The 20,888-nt window shown below is 47.2% G+C and overlaps 1 protein-coding gene across 1 annotated transcript; it reads left to right on the plus strand.

Moving 5' to 3' along the window:
* The first annotated feature begins 285 nt into the window (after positions 1–285).
* Positions 286–19,926, plus strand: Pabpc1l (poly(A) binding protein cytoplasmic 1 like). Its single transcript, XM_069989831.1, has 14 exons — positions 286–545; positions 3,488–3,681; positions 5,402–5,517; positions 6,624–6,763; positions 6,956–7,050; positions 10,000–10,137; positions 11,083–11,178; positions 13,224–13,487; positions 14,257–14,347; positions 14,633–14,761; positions 16,470–16,576; positions 17,332–17,425; positions 18,432–18,562; positions 19,373–19,926. The coding sequence occupies exons 1-14, from the start codon at positions 353–355 to the stop codon at positions 19,439–19,441; spliced, it is 1,857 nt and encodes a 618-aa protein (XP_069845932.1). The 5' UTR covers positions 286–352; the 3' UTR covers positions 19,442–19,926.
* The last annotated feature ends 962 nt before the right edge of the window (positions 19,927–20,888 follow it).

Genomic DNA, 20,888 nt, shown 5'->3' on the forward strand with positions numbered 1-20,888 from the left:
GCCAAAATCTAGACCAGACCAGACCAGGCCAGAGGGAGTCGTCCCCATTACACAGATCTAGGAAAGCAATGCATGGGGTGGCTTTCCACCCAGTGGGGTCCCAGCCTCCGCCCCTCCCGAGCCGCTCCACCCTGCCCCAGGCCTGGTCACTGGAGGCACTGGCCACCTGTTCCTTGGCGAGGGCTGAGGGCGCGCAGGTGGGTGGGGGCGGGCGCCGCGCCCACGCCCGCGATTGGCTGCGGGGCCCGGGGGGCTGTAAAGGGAAGGAGCCGGCCGCCGCGCCAGGCAAGGCGGCAGGGAGAGCCCAGCGCCCAGGCTCGCCAGGCCCTGGGCTCCCGGCCCCCTGCCCACCATGCACGCTGGAGGCCAGGGCTACCCGCTCGCCTCGCTCTACGTGGGCGACCTGCACCCCGACGTGAACGAAGCCATGCTCTACGAGACGTTCTCGCCCGCAGGCCCCATCCTGTCCATCCGCGTGTGCCGTGACGTGGCCACCCGGCGCTCGCTGGGCTATGCCTACATCAACTTCCAGCAGCCGGCGGACGGTGAGCGGGGGCCTGAGCCTGGCAGAGGCAGAGGCACTTAGGGCTCCAGCCATAGATACAGGGCGCTGGAAGTCACAGGGCTCCTGGGGGGGGGAGGGGGAGAGGGGGAGAAGCGGTGATGGCTGCGTGGTTTCCTGGCATTGCTTCTGTTCGTAGAGAAGAGAAAATGAGGCCAAGTGAAAATAGCTAAGGGCTTTGGGGCCAAGCAGATCTAGGATAGAAACCTAGCTAGCAGCTGTGTGATGTTGGCCAAGTTAGTTAACCATTCTGGGCTCATTTGCCTTTCTGGAAATTGAGTGGTTTTCTTACAAGTGAATTGAGAGGCCTGGCACAGTAGCTCATACTTGTAATCCTCCCCACTAAGGAAGTGAAGATCCTGTGGATAGAGGTTCCAAGGAAGGTCCTAGCAATTTAAAAAAAAAGGAACCTATTGGAAAAATAATGCAAAAGGGGTTGGAGGTGTGGCTTGAGTAGAGTCCCTGCATAGCTATGGAGTGAATGGTCTTGAGTTTGAAAGATTCATAGCACCTGTTGAGGGAGACCAAGGTAATACAGCTGGAGAGTAGGGTGAGCCTTGGGCCCTTACCTTCCAGTGTTAGAGCCTTGGCTCCACCTTACCAAAGCCTGAGAAGCCATTTCGGAGCTGCTCCGAGCTCATGGGGTTGACTAGAGCTTGATCAGCTGGGCATGTCTATGCTTCAGTTGACAGTGAAGATAAAGGTTCAGAGCCCTAGGTTTTTCTGACGCTCTGCTACTATATGTGAATTTATATAAAAGCGTCCCTGGCACCTCTTTATCTGTAAAATGGGACGCAGCTTTATTCCCAGAAGCAGGAATGGAGAACTGATTATCTGTAGATACATTTGGCACATTGCAAGCATTCTTAAATGACAATCTAAGAAAAGTGATAGTCCTTGTAACACTCCACAAATATAAGCAAAATTTGCCTGGTCCAATCAGGCAGAGGTAGGGCTCACCTGTAATACTAGCACACAGGAGTCTGAGGCAAGAGGATCATGAGTTTGATACTAACCCAGGCTCCATAGGGAGACTGTTTCTGAAACAACAACAAAAGCCAGTGGAGACTAAAACAACAGCAGCAACAAAAAACAAGAGGGCTGGGAAAGTGGCTCAGTGGTACAGCGCTTGCCTTGCATGCATGAGACCCTGGGTTCAATTCCTCAGCACCACATAAGCAAAAAGAAAAAAAAGCTGGAAGTGGTGCTGTGGCTTAAGTGGTAGAGCACTAGCCTTGACCTGAAGAGCTGAGGTACAGCGCCCAGGCCCAGAGTTCAGGACCCACGAACGGACCCCCCCCAAAAAAAAAAAAAAAAACAACAACAACAATAAAAAGAACCATGGCCACTTAACTCCAGGTCTCTAGGTGGTTCCCTGAGTTGGGGATTTACTGAAATAACACTGGATTCCAGGACACTTTTTGCTCCTCTTAGCTTTACCCCATTTCCTGCATCTTGCTTAGTCTCTCTGCAGGCCCCGTGAGTGCAGTAGGACCTGACCCAGTTTATGGATGGGAGAACTGAACAGCAGAGAAAAGTGTTTTGCCCTTGGCCGCTTATGCTAGCACTGGACTTCAAGGCCTGCTCTACCACCCTCTACCAACCCCCTCCAAGTCACCAAAGCAGAGGGGACAGCATATAGTGTGTCAAGAGGGTGGGCAAAGCTGCTGTTTTCAGATACATTGTTATCCACCAAAAACCTACTATAAGTTGAGCACTAGTGGGGAGGAAAGTATGATATTATCTCCAATTAACTACGAAAAAGCTGGAAGTGGAGGTGTGGTTCAAGTGATAGAGCATGAGCCTTGAGCAAAAAAAAATAAAAATCTATGAGCTGGGTGCCAGTGGCCCATACCTGTAATCCTAGCTATTAAAGAGGCTGAGATCTGAGGGTCAGGGTTCAAAGCCAGCCCAGACAGAAAAGTCAGTAAAACCCTTGTCTCCAATTAACTACCTAAAAACTGGAAGTGGAGCTGTGTGTGGCTCAAAGTGGTAGAGTGCTAGTCTTGAGCACAAAAGATCAGGGACAGTGCCTAGGCCCTAAGTTTAAGCCCCATAACCAACTGACTATATGAGGATGAGGGCTTGGAGAGGTGGCTTTCCCCCAAGCCAAACCATCCTAGATCAAACCTCAGCTCCATTAGTGCCTCAGGTTTAATTTCCTCAAACTGCTGTTAGCCTCTTGTCATATGGGTCCCTCCTTTATATTCTCATTTACTCCATTGGTTACAGAGGACAGAATAAATGGGCTCCGTCACTGACCTCTCACCTTTCCCAGCTTGTTTTCCCATCTGTAACATGGGGATAGGGACCCATGCCCTTGTGGCTATGGTAAGCCGGCCTAGAAAGGTGAGAGACACACCAAACGCATTAATTTCACATGAACTTCCAGGTTTCTCTCTCATGTGAGGCCCAGACAATAGCTTTCCATTTTTGTTTTTGTGCAGATACGGAGGCTTGAACTGGGGCAGTCTCTTAGCCTTTTTTTGCTCAAATCTGGCATTCTACTACTTGAGCCACAGCTCCACTTTCTGCTTTTTTTAGTGTTTAATTAGAGATAAGTCTCACAGACTTTTCCTTCCTAGGTTGGTTTTGAACTGTAGTCCTCAGATCTCAGCCTCTTGAGTAGCTAGAATTATAGGAAGCATAAGCCACCAGGGCCTGGCTTGCTTGCTTTTTCCTTCCTTCCTTCCTTCCTTCCTTCCTTCCTTCCTTCCTTCCTTCCTTCCTTCCTTCCTTCCTTCCCTCCCTCCCTCCCTCCCTCCCTCCCTCCCCCTTCCCCCCCTTCCTTCCTTGCTTCCTTCCTACCTTCCTTCCTTCCTTCCTTCCATCTCTTTCTTTTCCTTTTTGTTCCTAATTAGGCATTATGTAAATTTAAGTTCAGAAAATTCCCTTAACTTGCCCTTTTTCTCTCCTTCTGCCCAGCGGAACGGGCATTGGACACTATGAACTTTGAGGTGATCAAGGGTCAACCTATTCGAATCATGTGGTCCCATCGAGACCCAGGGCTTCGAAAGTCAGGTGTGGGCAACATCTTCATCAAGAACCTGGAGGATTCGATTGACAACAAGGCTTTGTATGACACCTTCTCCACCTTTGGGAATATCCTCTCTTGCAAGGTGGGTATGACTCTTTGGGGAAAGTTTGACAAAGGCTCGTGTGTTAAAGGGATGGCCAGCATCACTTCACTTTTACAGTTTGGCTTGAGATAGAACAAGTGGTTAACCAGTAGCTAGCTATTCTTTCCATTTTCTCTTGCTGGATCTATCAGAAGTTACCTGTGTATAGGTCAACCCATAGTGAAACAACCTCAAACTCATGACTATCAACCACCATCATTGGTTATTGGTTTGGCTTAACGTAGTGGGAAGTTCTTCTGACCTAAACTGGGCTCTTTGAGGCTGGTGGAAACCCTCAGGGGATTCCTGATCATAGGGGCTGATCATCAGCTAGAACATCTGGGCTTCCTTCTACCAGCAGGCTAGCTCAGGCCATTCTTATGACAATGGCAGATCTCGGATGACAGGTTTTCTGAGATTTTAATTGAAAACTGACACCCCATCACTTCTACTGTTCTGTTGGTCAAAGCAAGTCACAAGACCAGCCCATACCCCAAAAGAGGGGGGGGGTAATGCAGTAGAAATATAGGGTGCAACCATGCTTCAGTGGCTCACAGCTGTAACCCTAACTACTCAGGAGACACCTGAGGATCAAGGTTGGAAGCCAGCCCAGGCAGACTTCTTTAATTGTTGGTCATGGGGCTTGAACTTTGGGCCTGGGTGCTATCCCTCAGCTCTTCAGCTCAAGGCGAGTGCTCTACCACTTGAGCTACAGCGCCACTTCTGGTTTTCTGAGTGGTTTTTTGGAGATAACAGTCTCACGGCCGGGGCTGGGAAGGTGGCTCAGTGGTAGAGCGCTTGCCTTGCATGCATGAGACCCTGGGTTCGATTCCTCAGCACCATATAAGCTGTGGCTCAAGTGGTAGAGCGCTTGCCTAGAGCTGAAGAGCTGAGGGACAGTGCCCAGGCCCTGAGTTCAGGCCCACAACCGAACCGTGCCCCCCCCCAAAAAAAAATGTCTCACAGCCTTTCCTGCCCTGGATGGCTTTGAACCTCGATCCTTAGATCTCAGCCTCCTGAGCAGCAAGGATTACAGGTGTGAGCCACCAGCACCGGGCTTTACATGTTGCTTTTGAGTGTTATGTATGCTAAGTACTCACTCTACCACTGATATACCTCCCAGCCCCACCCCCACCCCCACCCCCACATCTTGTTTTTAATTTTTTTCTTATGCTATTAAGAGTAGTGGTCTTGCTCTTAATCATTGTTGTATTTTCAGTATCAAAGGTAGACATGACAGCCAGGTGCTGGTGGCTCATGCCTGTAATCCTAGCTACTCAGAAGTTTCATCTTGAGAGGTTTAAGGTGTTTCTAAGCTTCTAGTTTGCTGTTAGAACTAGGATGCAGTTATGGGGGTTGGGCTAATCCTTGTTTTAGGAAGGCAGTTAACGCTGGTCTATGGTGCAGATAAAATCTGGATTTTTTCTGAGGGGGTCTTTCCTTCCTTTCTCTGATACCTTAAGCAAGGGAATTGATCTCCAAATTTCAATTCCCCATCTCTGAAAGGGGATAGACATAAGATTCTTTTGTTGTTGTTGTTGTTCGTTTTTGGAGATTGTGCTAATAATCACCACCACAAAATGCCTGGTGCACGCTTGACAAGTACCCTGCCTCTGAGCCACACCCCAGCTCCTATGCACAGAACAGAGAGGTGCGTGTGCTGCCTTTATGACCTTGCTCTCCTGTTCAATGTACTCTGTGCTTCCTCCCCATGAACCAGGTGGTGTGCAACGAGCATGGCTCCCGGGGCTTTGGCTTTGTACACTTTGAGACCCACGAGGCTGCGCAGCAGGCCATCAGCACCATGAATGGGATGCTGCTCAACGACCGCAAAGTGTGAGTGGCTGGGCCTGGGGAAGGGGCCAAGGCCGAAGGGACAGACTTACCAGTAATTAGCAATGATACTGCTGCCACCAACAAACGGGCTAGCTCTGGGCAGCTTGCCTTGCACACATGAGGCGCTGAGTTCGATTCCTCAGCACCACAGAAGCAGAAAAAGTTGGAAGTGGCACTGTGGCTCAAGTGGTAGAGCACTAGCCTTGAGCTGAAGAGCTAGGGACAGCGCCCAGGTCCAGAGTCCAGGCCCCACAACCGACCAAAAAAATAAATAAAAAGGGAGAGAAAGCTGGGTACCAGTGGTTCACGTCTGAAATCCTAGCTACTCAAGGAGACTGTGATCTGAGGATCAAAATTCAAAGCCAGCCCAGGCAGGAAAGTCTGTGAGACTCTTATCTCCAATTAACCACCAGAAAACTGGAAGTGGCGCTGTGGCCCAAGAGGAAGAGCACCTTGACCTGAAGAGCTCAGGGACAGTTCCTAGGCCCAGAGTTCAAGCCCCACAACCAACCCCCCCCCAAAAAAAAAAAATTGAAAGAGAAGTTGGTGCTTTCCTCCATGTATTATGTGAACTTGGAGATTCTAGTTCTTTAATTAATGTTGTATTCAATTTCAGTCTGCTCCCTAGAATGACACTGGCATTAATGGTGTTTGACTGATTCACCCCTGCTTCTCCAGCTTACCTAGTATATGTTAAATGAATAAGCAAGGCCCCTTCATGAGTTTGATTCCAGTTTTGCAGGAATAAGCACTGAAGCTCAGAGAGGCTAAGTAACTTGCCCAGGATGACACAGCTATACATCTGCAGAGTAAGGATTCAAACTCTTTTCTGAATCTCCAGTTCACGCTCTCCTCTCCTGTGGTCACAGCCACCTTGTGTAGTAGTATTTCTGTGTGCATTCATTCACCTGAACAAAGTCTTCTGAACCTTATGTAAGGGAAAAGGATATTCAGTCTAGGACTGTCTAGTCTAATCTCTCTGGTCTCCCGGTGAGAGATATGGAGGACAGTGATTGGCTCAAGTAGTCCAGGGCAGGGCAGGCTCAGGCAGGGATGGAGGGGAGGCTGTGGACTGGCAGCTGCCTACCCTGTCAGTGCATCCACAGCTTCGTTGGCCACTTCAAGTCTCGACGGGAACGGGAGGCAGAGCTGGGAGCTCAGGCCCTGGAGTTCACCAACATCTATGTGAAGAATCTCCATCCAGACATGGATGAGCAGGGCTTGGAGGATCTTTTCTCCCAGTTTGGTGAGTGTGATATATCTATTTCCTAAAGGGGGACTGGGTCCACTATGGCTCTTCCTCCATACTCAGATCTGGTGGTGGGGGCAGGGGGGAGTGGTGGAGACGCGTCCTGAGACTCCTTGCGGTCTATGGAAAGGGAAGGAAGCACCCTGGGGCTTCCATACCTCCCCATTGAGCCAGATCCGCCCTTTCCAGGAAAGATGGTGAGTGTGAAAGTGATGAGGAACAGCAGCGGCCAGTCCCGGGGCTTTGGCTTTGTCAACTTTGAGAAGCACGAGGAAGCCCAGAAGGTAGTACCGCCCCCATGGCTCTGAGCCAGGACTGGAAAGATGGGATAGCAGGAGTGGGCCTCAAGATGCTCATGGAGGGGAGGGAGGTCTCTTCGCTCTGGGTCGCATGCGGTGAGCGAGATAAGCCAGGTCTTTACAGCTTGTGATGCAGAGGCCTAAGGCTTCGTCCTTCCTTGTCTGCTTCTAACACTTGAGATGTAAAACACTAAATATTTAGGTAGAGAACTTAAAGTTACTGCTGGGTGTTGGTGGCTCACGCATGTAATCTTAGCTACTCAGGAGGCTGAGATCTGAGGATCAGGTTCAAAGCCGGCCTGAGCAGAAAAGTCTGAGAGACTCTTATCTCCAATAAACCACTCAGAAAACCGGAAGTGGTGTTGTGGCTCAAGTGGTAGAGCACACACCTTGAGCTAAAGAGCTCAGGGATAGTGCCCAGGCCCAGAGTTTTGTTGGCCCATGACCGACAAAAAAAAAAAAAAAAGTTACTACTACTACTACTATTACTATTACTGCTAGTACTAAAGCTTATAGAGCCTGGGTGCTGTCCCTTAGCTTTTTCACTCAAGTCTGGGACTAGTGAACTTTCTTGCCTAAGCCAGCTTTGAATCTCAACTCCCAAGTCTCTTGAGTAGGTAGGATTACATGTATGAGCCACTAGAGCCAGGCAAAAGTCTCCATTACTGTAAAATAGTCACTAACGAACTAAACACTTAAGAAATCTGTTTCCCTTTCACCTAACATCAGCAGAAAATCTTAACCACTGAGTGACTATATGCTTGGGTCTGATTTCTGCTAATTTTTTGTAGATAAGTCAGTAAAAACCCAGTCAAGTATGAATGGATTACAGAGAGAAGCTTCACATCCTGTAAAACATGCAGAAGTTAATGCCACCAACCTTCAAATCTAGCAGGATTAGGCCAGTTATCTAAAAAGAAAATCAACGGGGTTAATATTCAGCTGCTTCTAAGAAACTTAATGAAGGCCCTTGTGGGTAACATGCTTTTGTGCTATGAAATATACCATCCAGTGAAGGAAGCTGTTTATATTACTATCATTTTTGGAACAATTACACTTGCTGCTTTGTTTGTACTATCGATGAGCAGTTTCTGTAAGAACCTTTCGGGCTTTTGTTTTGTTGTTGCTTTGCCAGTCCTGGGCTTGAACTCAGGGCTTGGGCTTTGTCCCCGAGGCTCTCTGTGCTCAAGGCTAGCACTCTAGCACTTGAGCCACAGTGCCACTTGGGGCTTTTTCTCTTTATGTGGTACTGCGGAATCAAACCCAGGGCTTCATGCATGCTAAGCAAGCACTCTACTATTAAACTACATTCTCAGCTCTGTAAGAACCTTTTGTAATAGCCTTCATATTTTTAGAATCACAGAATAATGGGGGGGCACAGATGTCTCACATACTCCCTACACGTACATAGCCTCCCCATTACAAGCACCCCCTCCAAAGTACTACATTTGTTACAACTGATGAATCTACCTCAACACAATCATTATCATCTGGAGCCCATAGTCTATACCAGGAGTTACTTGGAACATGATGTAGGTTGGACTAAAGTGCCATTATAGTACCACACTGAGTATTTTCTTACCTCTAAAAAAGTCTGTGATTGCTGGTCACTCACCTCTGTAATCCCAGCTACTCAGGAAGCTGAGATCTGAGGATCGTGGTTCAAAGCCAGCCCTGGTAGGAAATTCTATGAGACTCTAATCTAATTTAACCACATACACAAAAAAGCCAGATGTGCAACTGTGGCTCAAGTAGTAAAGTGCTATCCCTGAAGAGACAAAAAGGCCCAGGGTCAGTGTTCAAGCCCCAGGACTGGAACGCGCGCGCACACACACACACACACACACACACACACACACACACACACGCACACACGCACACACACACACACACACACCTGTGCTTTGTTTGTTCAGCGTTTCCTGACTTTAACCTTGACCTACTACTGATCATTTTACTGGCCTCATAGTTCTGCTTTTTCCAGAATGTTAGGCAGTTGAAGTTACATGCTTTGTAGCTTTTCTCCTTTTCATTAAGTATTATGAATTTCAAATATGAGAATATTAGTTGCGTATCAGTGGCTCATACCTATAATTCTAGCTACTCAGGAACTAAGATCCAAAGGATTGTAGTTCAAAGCCAAGTCTGGACAGAAAAATTGTGAGATTCCATCTGCAAAGTAACTAGCAAAAAAAGGCAGGCTGGAGGTGTGGCTCAGGTGGTATACTGCCATTCTAGCAAGCAAGCCTATCAAGCAAGAGGCCTATGAGTTGAAACCCTGGTATTTAAATATATTTAAATTTTAAATCTGGAAAACTAAAAATTCAATTTAAAAAAAAAGGGCTGGGAATGTGGCTTAGTGGTAGAGTGCTTGCCTAGCGTACATGAAGCCTTTGGTTCAATTCCTTAGTACCATATAAACAGAAAAGCCCAAAGTGGCACTGTGGTGCAAGTGATAGAGTGTTAGCCTTGAGCAAAAAAAGCTCAGGGACAGTGCCCCAGGCTCTGAGTTCAAGCCCCTGGACTGGAAAAAAAAAATAGAGTCTTGATAAAAAATTTAAGGCCCAAAGTTTACTCTGGACATTTTTTTTTTCCCTAGCCACATTGCCAGCCCAGAACTTATTTTTTTTAACTGAATAAGAAAATGCTTATATAAAAAGAAAAACAGTGAAAGAAAGTAGTAAAAGAAACTCCCCACTAAAGAGAGGACTTAAGAGTCACTCATTTGTTTTGTGGTGCTGGGGCTTGAACCTAGGACCTTGTTGCATACTAGGCAAGCACTCTACCACTGAGCCACATCCCCAGCCCCATGGTTGTACTTTAAATGGCCTTTCTCCTGACATAAATTATTATCAACTAGCAAGACCAGGCTGGTTTGCAGGTGGCCCCCTCTAGGTTTATAACAGTCCTGGATAGTTACCCTTCTCTCTCCAGGCTGTGGACCACATGAACAGCCAGGAGGTGAGCGGGCGGCTGCTGTATGTGGGCCGTGCCCAGAAGAGGGCAGAGCGGCAGAATGAGCTCAAACGCAAGTTTGAGCAGATGAAGCAGGATCGGCAGAACCGTTACCAGGTGAGGCCTGCTCTCCTGGTTGTCCACTGCATCTGTATGAAGGAGGCAGAGGGGGGCCCCAAGTATGACTCCTTCTCGCCATGTTACTTCTAGGAACCTGACTCTGGCCGGAGTCGGGTGAGCACTGCGATGGTCTCAGCTGCCTGACTCATAACAGTGGACAAGGGCACAAGCCAATCACGGGCCTGGCCAAAGATTGTTGGTCTTTAGAGCCAGCCTTGTTGGGGGCTTATTGGCACCCTTCATCCCAGTACCTGTTACATCCTCCAATCATGAACAACCAAAGTGCCCTGTGTATTTCCAGACTGAGAATAATGGAGCCAACTATCTTATATCCAAAAATTACATATTTCTCTCTCTCCTAGTTTTTTTTCCCTCTCTTTCAAGGCTATCCTTCTACCATTTGAGCCACAGTGCCACCTCCAGCTTTATGCTGGTTAATTGGAAATAAGAGTCTCATGGGCTTTCTGGCCCACAATCCTCAGATCTTCGCCTCCTGAGTAGCCAAGATTATAGGCATGAGCCACTGGCACCCTTCCCCCATACTCAGTAGTTCAATGAAAGGCAGCTTTCCTCCTCATTCGAAGGACATTCTCAGCAGTATCTAAATGTTCCCACATTTTGTGGGTAGAGGCCACAGTTACTGACTGACAACTTCAGCAATAACAAGGAAGTCTCAGTCTGCACACAGAGTCTGTTGCACACACACCCTTGGGCTCAGGGGTACTGGGAGGATGAAACCAAAGTCTTAGAAACGCCTGTCTCTCAGTAGTGAGGAGCCTGGCTGAGGATAGACTGCCTAAGTTAATCCTGGTTCTGGCCAGCAGCAATGAACTTAACCTGTTTATGCTTTTTTTTTTTTGGTCAGTTGTGGGGCTTGAACTCAGGGCCTGGGTGCTATCCCTGAGCCTTCTTGTGTTCAAAGCTAGCACTCCCTTCCTCCAGGGTGTGAACCTATATGTGAAGAACCTGGATGACTCCATCACTGATGAGAAGCTGAGGAAAGTGTTCTCTCCCTACGGAGTGATTACCAGTGCCAAGGTGAGGGACCAATCCAGGGAGCAAGTCTTCCCTTCAACCTCTTACTGCCTCTCTGAGAACCCCAGCCTCTTGCCTGGCTTCTGGAGAATTTGTGGCTGAGCTCCCCTTAGGGACTTCGCCTTACGCCCTTGGAGCTTGCAGTACATCTGCAGCCTTGTCTTGGTTGGTAGGGAAGTAGATACAATCCAGTTATAGAACTGGACCCAGGATGTACTGTAATGTTGGTTCATTTAATAAGCATTTATTGAGTGCCTACTGTATACCAGCTTCCAGAAATCTATGCCTCAATATTTCTATGGACTTTTGCTATCTGGTCTTGGCCAGTAACAAATCCCTTCTGGGCCTCAGTTTCCCCATCAAAATTTGACTGCATTACTCTTTTCTCATTTGTCCACAGTGGTTATTCCCAACCCTAAGAGGCACCTAAGATGAGATAATGGCTATTCTACTCAATAAAATGACCCTGCTAGAGTATTAGCTTTGCAGCTTCATTTGTGTTGGGCTTACTTTTTATTTTTATTTTTGCAAGTCCTGGGGCTTGAACTCAGGACCCCAGCACTGTTCCTAAGATTCTTTTGCTCAAGGATAGCACTCTACCACTTGAGCCACAGCACCACTTCTGGCTTTTTCTGTTTATGTGATAATGAGGAATCAAACCCAGCCCAGGCAGGACAGGTTTTCTGGTGGTTAGTTGGAGATGACTCATAAATGTTCCTGCCTGGGCTGGCTTTGAACCTTGATCCTCAGATCTCAGCTTCCTGAGTAGCTAGCCTGGCTAACTGTATTGTTTTTGCTACATTACATTTCAACTATATTGAAATACAATCCTACCAGGTATAGAGGCTCATACCTATAATCCCAGCAACTCTAGAGGCCTCTAAGATAGGAGGGATTGTGTTTTGAGGCCAGCTTGAGCAAAAGTTCAAAAGAACCCCATCTTAACCTCTAAGAACTGGGTCTAGTGGTGAACACCTGTTATTCCAGCTAGGTGGGAAATGTAAATAGGAGGATCGTGATCCAGGCTGGTGCAGGCAAAAAGCAACCCTATTTCAAAACCAATGAAAGCTAAAAGGGCTAGCAATGTGGTTGAAGTGGTAGAGTAATTGTGTAGCAAGTACAAGGCCCTGAGTTCAAATCCTAGTGCTTCCCCAAACAAAACAAAGAAATATAACATCATAATTCAAAAGTGATAGTATGTGCTTCATTACTAATGCATTGAACTAAAACATATCAAAGTGGCAATTAGCATAAAAATGATATTTAAAGCTAATGATATAACATGGAAATATTTGATTTCTCTTCTTGATAAATACTGCTGCTTCCTTTTTTTCCTCCTTTCCATATTTGTACTAAAAGGGAATGCTCATGTGAAAATAAAGATGTCAGTTTTGCCCATCTAAGTCCACAGACCCTGAATTCTATCCTTTATAGTCTGTGGGTCCTCAGCTATAGTGAGGACTGGTTGAGAGTCACTGTGATGGAAAGTTCAAGAGATCTAGTCCTCACAGGACATCACCCTAAACGAGGTTCAAAATACAATGTGGATCTGATCCTGGATGAGAAAAGAGAATATTAATCCAAAGGGTGACAATTGAATGAAGGCTGGAATTCAGAGATAGCCATCCAGTGATGAGGAGCTAATATTTTAAGGGCATTGTGTCAGTGCTAAGGTACCATCAATGACAGATAATACCCCTAGATAACATTAGGGGTGGCTGAGTAAAAGCTACACAGCTATTCTTACTGTTTTTGTAACTTAGTTCTGAGTCCTCTGGCCCTGTGCCTTGCTGAGGCACTAGCACACTGTGACAAATGCCATTATAGGCCCTGGTATGTATGAGCCACATGGGTGACCCTGGATGTCAGTCCTGTATCTTTTCTTTCTGTCCTGGGAAGTACACAGTAGGCCTCAGTAAGTGTGGGGTGGATGGTTTGTCTGTTAAAAGGCTTCTTGTAGAGGCCTACTGGGTGCTGGGCAGGGGAGGAGGGGATCATGGCCCAGAAGTTTGCCACCCCCAGCAACCCTTGTCTTGTCTTGCTTTTAGGTGATGACAGAGGGTAGCCACAGCAAGGGGTTTGGCTTTGTGTGTTTTTCCTCTCCAGAAGAGGCGACAAAGGCCGTGACAGAGATGAATGGACGCATCGTGGGCACCAAGCCACTGTATGTGGCACTGGCCCAACGCAAAGAGGAGAGGAAGGCCATCCTGACCAACCAGTACATGCAGCGCCTCTCCACCGTACAGGCCCTGGACCGCCCCCTTTTAGGGTCCTTTCAGCAGCCCAGCTACTTTCTGCCCGCTGTGCCCCAGGTGACAGTTTGCCCACAGCTCCTGCCACGACCTTTCCCCCATGACAGCCAGGAAGAGCAGGAAGATAGAGTTTCACAGGCCAATGTAGGCTCTGCTGAACATTCCTAAGGCAGACCGTTCCAAGCTCTTAACTTTCCTCATCTGGAAATGGTGTCAGTCTTGGTGAGATTCCTGAATGGTATAAAGAAAAAGGCTGTAGTCAAATAAGTTTGGGAGATGTGGGATTAAACGAAAGCAGCCAACATTTTTTTTTTTTAAACCGTATGCACTGTCCATCCTAACATGCTCCTGACTAGTATGGAGCTCCCAATGAGTGTAGAGCTGGTGGCATTTCCTCAGCTTAGATGCTATTAACAATTCCCCTGGCAATTCATGTTCTAATGAACATGGTTCCTTTAGGAAAGGCCTCCTGTGATTTGGGGGAAGTAGAAAGATAGACGCCATTGTAGGCCACCCGGCTGGTAACGTTTCTAGCTGTTCCTAAGCTCAGCACATATTGGGGTACAGTGATACTTATTGTTTCTTTTTATCTAGATCACTGCGCTAGACCTGCTAAGGACCAAGGGTTGACAATCTGTCTTTCTCTAAGGGGTTCGAGGCTAATGAGAATTTATGAGATGGGAGGAAGGAGCCTTTCTTGCTGGCTTTATTTATTAACCTGTTCTTTGGAAGGGCTTGGTAGTTCTTGCTGTGGTCATCCCTGAGTGGATGCAGGGTGCCCCCTGCTCCCCTGCCAACTTCCTCATTCTAGGTCCTCCTCTCCACGCAGCCTCCAGCCCAGGCGGCATATTATGGCTCTAGCTCCATGACCCCTATCCAGGCTACCCCCAGGTGGACAGCCCAGCCACAGAGACCTTCATGTGAGTCACCCAAGCCCCTTCTGCCCTCAGCCCCGAGAGGCAGTGTGTAGCACAAGGGTCAAAGCTGGCTTTGCCACTTCCCAGCATTGACCACTTTGCCTCTCTTCCTAATTTGGATTTGAATATGTTGATCAGGGTACTTCGGCGCCTTGGGGCTCTGGGTACACAGGAGTTATTTTTGTCATTTGTAGATTTACATCCCCCCCTCCCTCTGGGACCTTTAGGGCAGCGTACAACCCTGTTTACCTCTTGTCCCCCACCTTTTCTCCATTTTTATGTCACAAGTTGTCTACCCTCCAGCTGCCTCAGTGGTCCAGCCACCAGGCACGCCTCAGCGCTCCCGGGCCCAAGTCAGCAGTGCCAGGCGGGCGTCTGCCCAGGTTCCACGCCCAGTGCCCCACACCCAGAGAGTGGGTGAGTGTGGGTGGGACCAAAGGAATTGGGATGTGAGGAGGGTGAAGCAAGGTCTGGGTGTCTCCAGGGTTGACCCTAGAGGAGAGTTACAACTGACCTCTACAATGACCTTCCTTGCCCTCTTGGTGAGCTAAACCAGCTTTGGAGGTGGTGTGTGTAATGTAGCAGTTGGTTTGACCTCTAACTCTGACCACTCACTCTGTGACCCTTGCAGACTATTTCTGATTGCCTAATCCTTACAGTGAAAAAAAAGAATATGTCCAATTGGTTGTGAGGATTAGTGAATTCACTTAGCCTTAGTTAAGTATTGCAACTGTTGTTGACAAGGGGTATGCCCTGCAAGGCAAGCACATCTGTTCTGTCACCCAGTGGATCTTCACATCTGTGTGCTGGGGATTCTGCATGAGTCAGTCAGTCTTTGGCCTTGGTTGTGATCAGTCCCTGACATTCATGATTATTAATTGTGAAAATACACATAAAATTTACTCTAAGCTATTTTTTGAGGTGCACGCTGCTCAACAGCATTCATTCTCTCCCCATCATTCATCTCTAGAACTTGGTCTTTGCAGAACTGAAATTCTGTACCCATTAAGCCAGAACTCCGCACCCCATAGCCACTAGCAACCACCATTCTACTTTGCATCTGTGACTCTCACTGCAGTAGTTTACTTCATATAGTTGGAATCATACAGAATTTGTCCATCTTTTTTTTTTTTTGCCAGTCCTTGGGTTTGAACTTAGGGCCTGGGCCGTGTCCCTGAACTTTTGTTCAAGGCTAGCACTCTACCACTTGAACCACAGTGCCACTTTCAGCTTTTTCTGTTTATGTAGTCCTGAGGAATCAAACCCAGGGTTTCATGCATGCTAGGCAAGCACTATACCACTAAGCCATATTCCCAGCCCAGGATTTGTCCTTCTGTGACTGGCTTATTTCACTTAGCACAATGTCCTCAAGATTCATTTATGCTGTAGCACATCAAGTTGAATAATCTGTTGTCTGTATGGACCAATTTTGTTTGTCCATCTGTGGATGGAACATTTGGGTTGCTTCCTGTAGACTACGGTAAATCCTACAACTTTGAGCCTGGTGTATTTCAGTTCTTGCTTTCAATTCATTTCAATACATAACCAGAAATGGAATAGATAATGCAGTAGTTCAGTTTGTGTGTATATGTGTGTGTGTGCGCACATGCATGCGTGCGTGCATGCTGGTAGTTGGATTTGAATTCCTAGTCTGGGCATTGTTCCTTTACCTTTTTTTCTCAAGGCTGGTACTCTACCACCTGGGTCACAGCTCAGGTTTTATTTTATTTTATTTTATTTATTTATTTATTTATTTATTGTCGGTCATGGGGCTTGAACTCTGGGCCTGGGCACTGTCCCTCAGCTCTTCAGCTCAAGGTGAGCACTCTACCACTTGAGCTACAGCGCCACTTCCGGTTTTCTAGTGGTTTTATTGGAGATAGAAGTCTCACGGTCTTTCCTGCCCGGGCTGCCCGCGATTCTCAGATCTCAGCCTCTTGAGTAGTTAGGATTACAGGCGTGAGCCACGGGCGCCCGGCACAGCTCAGGTTTTAATTTGGAGTGTTTAATCAGAAATAAGGAGAGTCTTATGGACTTTCTTGCTCAGGCTGGCTTTGAACTTTGATTCTCAAGATAACAGCCTCCTGAATTCCAGATGTGATATTATTATTTTTTTTTTTTCCAGCCAACATTGGAACCCAGACCACAGGCTCTAGCAGAACAGGCTGTTGTACACCAGGCCGGCCTCTCTTGCCATACAAATGTTCCTCAGCTATGCACAATGCCTGTGGGGTAAGGCTACCTGCTTCTGGCTTTTGGGGAATCATGGCTTAGAGCTTTAGCTAAGGTGTTGGTTCTCTGGGCCTTGCTTTTCTCTATTTTCTTGGCTTGTAAAGCTTTGGTTAAGTCAGGAAGAGATCACACTTACAGAAGGAAAAAGAGCCAGTGTCACATTTCAGTTACTAACTTTTTGCTTTGCCTAGGTTATTACCAAAATTAATTTGAACTTCCCTAGTATTTATTGAGCATCAAAGAAAGGTATTCTAAGAATATGCTGAGTATTAGATGTGATTAATGTTCAAAACAGAACAGAAAAATCCCCACTGGAATAAAATGAAAGGCTACATAGAACCAAAAATTCCCGTTGGAATAAAATGAAAGGTGGCTATATTTTTATCTTCTTGCCCCCCAAAAAGGTCTCAAACTGTCTGCATTGTCATACAATCTAGTATTTCAATGTACCTAGTTTGAACTATTTCTTTTCCTTCTTTCCTTCCAGCTGGTTGTGAACACCAGAGATAAGGGGGTAGAGCTGCTCCCGTGTGAGCCACCTACAAGTTAATGGCTTAATGAACCTGTTACACCCCCCGTGTATCTGGCCCTTTATAGGTTCAAAATACACTTAAATTAGTATTCTAACCCATGCTATCCTACTTAATTGACCAGACCTAGATCCCTGCTCCTCCAGAGCCTTCCTTCCTGGAGGAAGCATTTGAGGTCTTTTCAATCCATGTAGTTAAAAGAGGTGTCCCTGGCACTCTGTGCAGGTCCAGGAGCCTGCTGTGTATGTCCCTGGCCAGGAGCCCCTGACTGCGTCCATGCTGGCTGCAGCGCCCCTGCACGAGCAAAAGCAGATGATTGGTGAGTGGGCTGGCTCTCCTACATGGGGACAAGAAGAGGAGGGCGGGGAGCTGGCTGACTTTCCAGGAGCACCCTGAGGTGAGGACAAGCCAGCTCTGTCTCTTGATGGAGCTGCTGGGTGACTTTCCCCATGTTCCTTCTACTGCATAGGCTACTGTCCTCCTGTCTTTAAATACTGGCTAGACCAATAGTTCCAAGGCTTTTCCCAGCTCTGCTGTTCTGATTCTAACATAGATGGGAGAGGTCAGGGCCAGGAGGAATCTGTGGCCTTGAGTTTCTGCTAGGAAATGGCCTAGAGGTGGGAAATAGTTTGAACTGGGTTAAGTTCCAGTGGTTTCCAATGGACTCTGAACCCCCACTGGGCATGTTCATCTTCAGTTCAAGTCTGTGATACGTCTTGCCACTAACGGAATGAGCAGGTTTGCCTGCTGGCAGGTTGGCCACTCTGGTGGCCGTCAGCTCTCCAGAATCTCCACTGCCAGTCTTCATTTATTTCCCTACCTTAGTTATTAGGTTTGGTCACTTCAACACTAGAGAAAAAATGGAAATATGCTTAAGAAAGGCTTTTGCAATTCTCCACGAACACCTTCCTCATGCATAGACTCTTCCCCTTGAAGAGTTCACTTTAGCAGGCCCTTTGTACATTGCTGAGATGGGTTGACACCAACACTGGGCATGGTTGCTAGAAATACTGATGGTAGAAAGTGAATCTATTCCATGTTTGTCTCTTCATCCCTCCACACAATCTCATGTTCAGTATTATATCCTGCCTAGAATCTGAGTGTCCAGTGAGAACTGTTTCTTGCAAATGAACAAATGTAGTCTTTTAAACAGCAACTGACATTGTGTTGCAGATCACTTTACACATAATAGCAAATTTGATTCTTCAAACTGCCCTCTGAGAACACAGATAGGTCCACAGCCCAACTCCAGGTACTACTCCCAGACATGAGGATGAAACTTAGGTGTGTGCGTTAAGCCATCAACTTGTAGGTTGTTCACGCAGGGGAGCGACTCTACCCCCTCATCTATGATGTTCATAACCAGCTGGCTGGCAAAATCACGGGCATGCTGCTGGAGATCGACAATTCGGAGCTGCTGCTTATGCTGGAGTCTCCAGAGTCCCTCAAGGCCAAGGTCGGTGGAGAATGGGCAGCCTGACAGCTAAGGACAAGAGTGTCTAGGAGATGAGCCAGGCAGTGACACATGCCTGTAATCTCAGCTACTCAGGAGGCTGAGATCTGAGGATCACAGTTTGAAGGCAACTTAGGTAGGAAAGTCCATGAGACTCTTATCCCCAATTAACTACCAAAAAGGCAGAAATGGAGCTGCAGCTTAAGTGGTAGAGCACTAGCCTTAAGCAAAATGAAGCTCAGAGACAATACCCAGTCCCTGAATTCAAGACCAAAAAAAAGTGTTTAGGACAATTGAATTTGATCTTGCTGACTTCTCTTTTTATGCCAGTCCTAGGCCCAACTCAGGGCCTGGGTACTCTTCTAAAGTTTTCTTTTTGTTTTTTGTTCAAGGCTAGCATGCTATCACTTGAAGCACAGCTCCACTTCTGGTTTTTTGGTAGTTAAAGTGAAACTAAGAGTTTCAGTCTTTCCTGCCTGGGCTGGCCTTGATCCTCAATCCTCAGATCTTAGCCTCTTAAGTAGCTAGGATTTCAGGGTGAGCCACCAGTGCCCACCTAATCGTGCTGAACCTTGAGTAGGAGGGCCTTCATTAGGGTTTACTAATGCAGTCACTGCACCGGCAAGGTCTGGAATAAGGAGCTGATTTCCCCAGTATACCTCTATCTTGAGAACATGAAATGGGCCATGGGATCTTGTAAGCAGCAGTGGAAGACTCCACAAATCCTTCATCAAGTTACGATGGGGGGAGGTCACAGCTCCCAAGCTTCTGTGGGGGCAGCTGCACTAAGTTTTTCCCACTTGTGTCTCACAGATTGAAGAAGCGGTAGCAGTCCTGCACACGCACCAGGCTATGGAGCCACTAAAGGCATACACAAACTGAAAACAGGTTGACTGGGAGTGAGGAACTGGGACAGAACAGCTGAATCCAGAAGCTGTAGAGAAATGGCCGGAGGCTGCCTCTCAGCTTATTGCTGGCTTTGAAGTGCCAAGGAGGTGAGGGACACTGAGGCTTACAGACGACACACCGACCTGTGACTACAATGGTAGTGAAGGCGCTCTTGTGCCCTCTCCGCTGCCTGGCGTCATGCAGAATGGGTTGGGCTTCCCCTGGGAACTGTCTGGTTCTATTCCGAAGGCCTGCCTAGACCACTGCTTACCTTCTTACCTGAAGACTGGGTGTCTTCCATACTTTAGAAGTATGTATTCCCCTCCTCTCCTTTTCACTCTCAGAAAATGGAACCCTAACTTCCCTGGCTGCTACAAGTACAGCATTTCCTGATCACAGCTCTAAGGCCCTGAAAATGATAACTTATTTCCTGATTGTTCTGTATCTGTACTTGAGCTTGGGCTATGGAAGGCAGGCTACTTTCCCACTGACCACTTTTTGCTTTGTGTATTAAAAGTGCTGCAAAATCTATCTTACCTCCTAAAAGGCTTTCTTGTGCCACAGGGAGGTGGAGACAGAGCAAAGGCTCTACTTTGTCGGGTTTGAGCTTTGGCTCTAAGGATCAGAACTCCAAAAGCACACTGATATATACTGTTGTGTATTCAACAACAGACCTGTAGGAAACTGAGCTGCGCACTATCATGAAGCAGACAGAGAAAATGAACTAAAGCTAGAGGTGCCTACATTTGAAGTGTAATGTTTCTGCAGAATTGTACACCCTGTGAAGCAGGTAAACGCCCTAGGAGCAAGTGACTGCTGCCAGGTCCTGGCTGACAGTTGTACAGTATACTTTCTGAAAAACCCTTGTAGAAATGTGTTTGGGTATTTTACTCTAGGTCAAGGGTTCCTTCCCCTGTAGGGAATGGGGAAGTATCTCAAGGTTATTTGAGGCTGGACAGTGGCTCAAATATGTAATCTTAGCTGCTTGGGAAGATCGAGGACCATGGTTTGAGATAGGTCAGAGGTTCTCGAGACTCCCAAAACTCAATCAACAGCTGGGTGCAGTGTGCATGCCTGTCCTCCTCAGGGTCACCTGGAAGCACAAGGATTGTAGCCTTGGCTGACCTGGGCTGGAAGACAGGACCTCAAAAACAATCAAGACAAAAAGACTTGGAGGCATATGGCTTAAGTAGTAGAGCTCTTGCTGAGCAAGCTCCAGTTCTTGAGTTCAATTCCGAATACCACTGGGGAAGGGGAAGGAGAGATTCTTCAAAGCAGAGCTGACAGAGGGACAGACCCCAGTTCTTTACCATCCCTATATCTGCAGCCAAAAGATAGCAGTAAAGATCACACTGGTACTGTTGTTAAGTTTACCAGCAACACACCCACCGATTCTCCAGACTGTACCATATTCTGTCTTAAACTTCTCCATTGCTCAGAC

This window comes from Dipodomys merriami, unplaced genomic scaffold, assembly GCF_024711535.1.
Source record: "Dipodomys merriami isolate MVZ:Mamm:240054 unplaced genomic scaffold, mDipMer1.0.p SCAF_39, whole genome shotgun sequence".
In the NCBI taxonomy this organism is placed as follows: Eukaryota; Metazoa; Chordata; class Mammalia; order Rodentia; family Heteromyidae; genus Dipodomys; species Dipodomys merriami.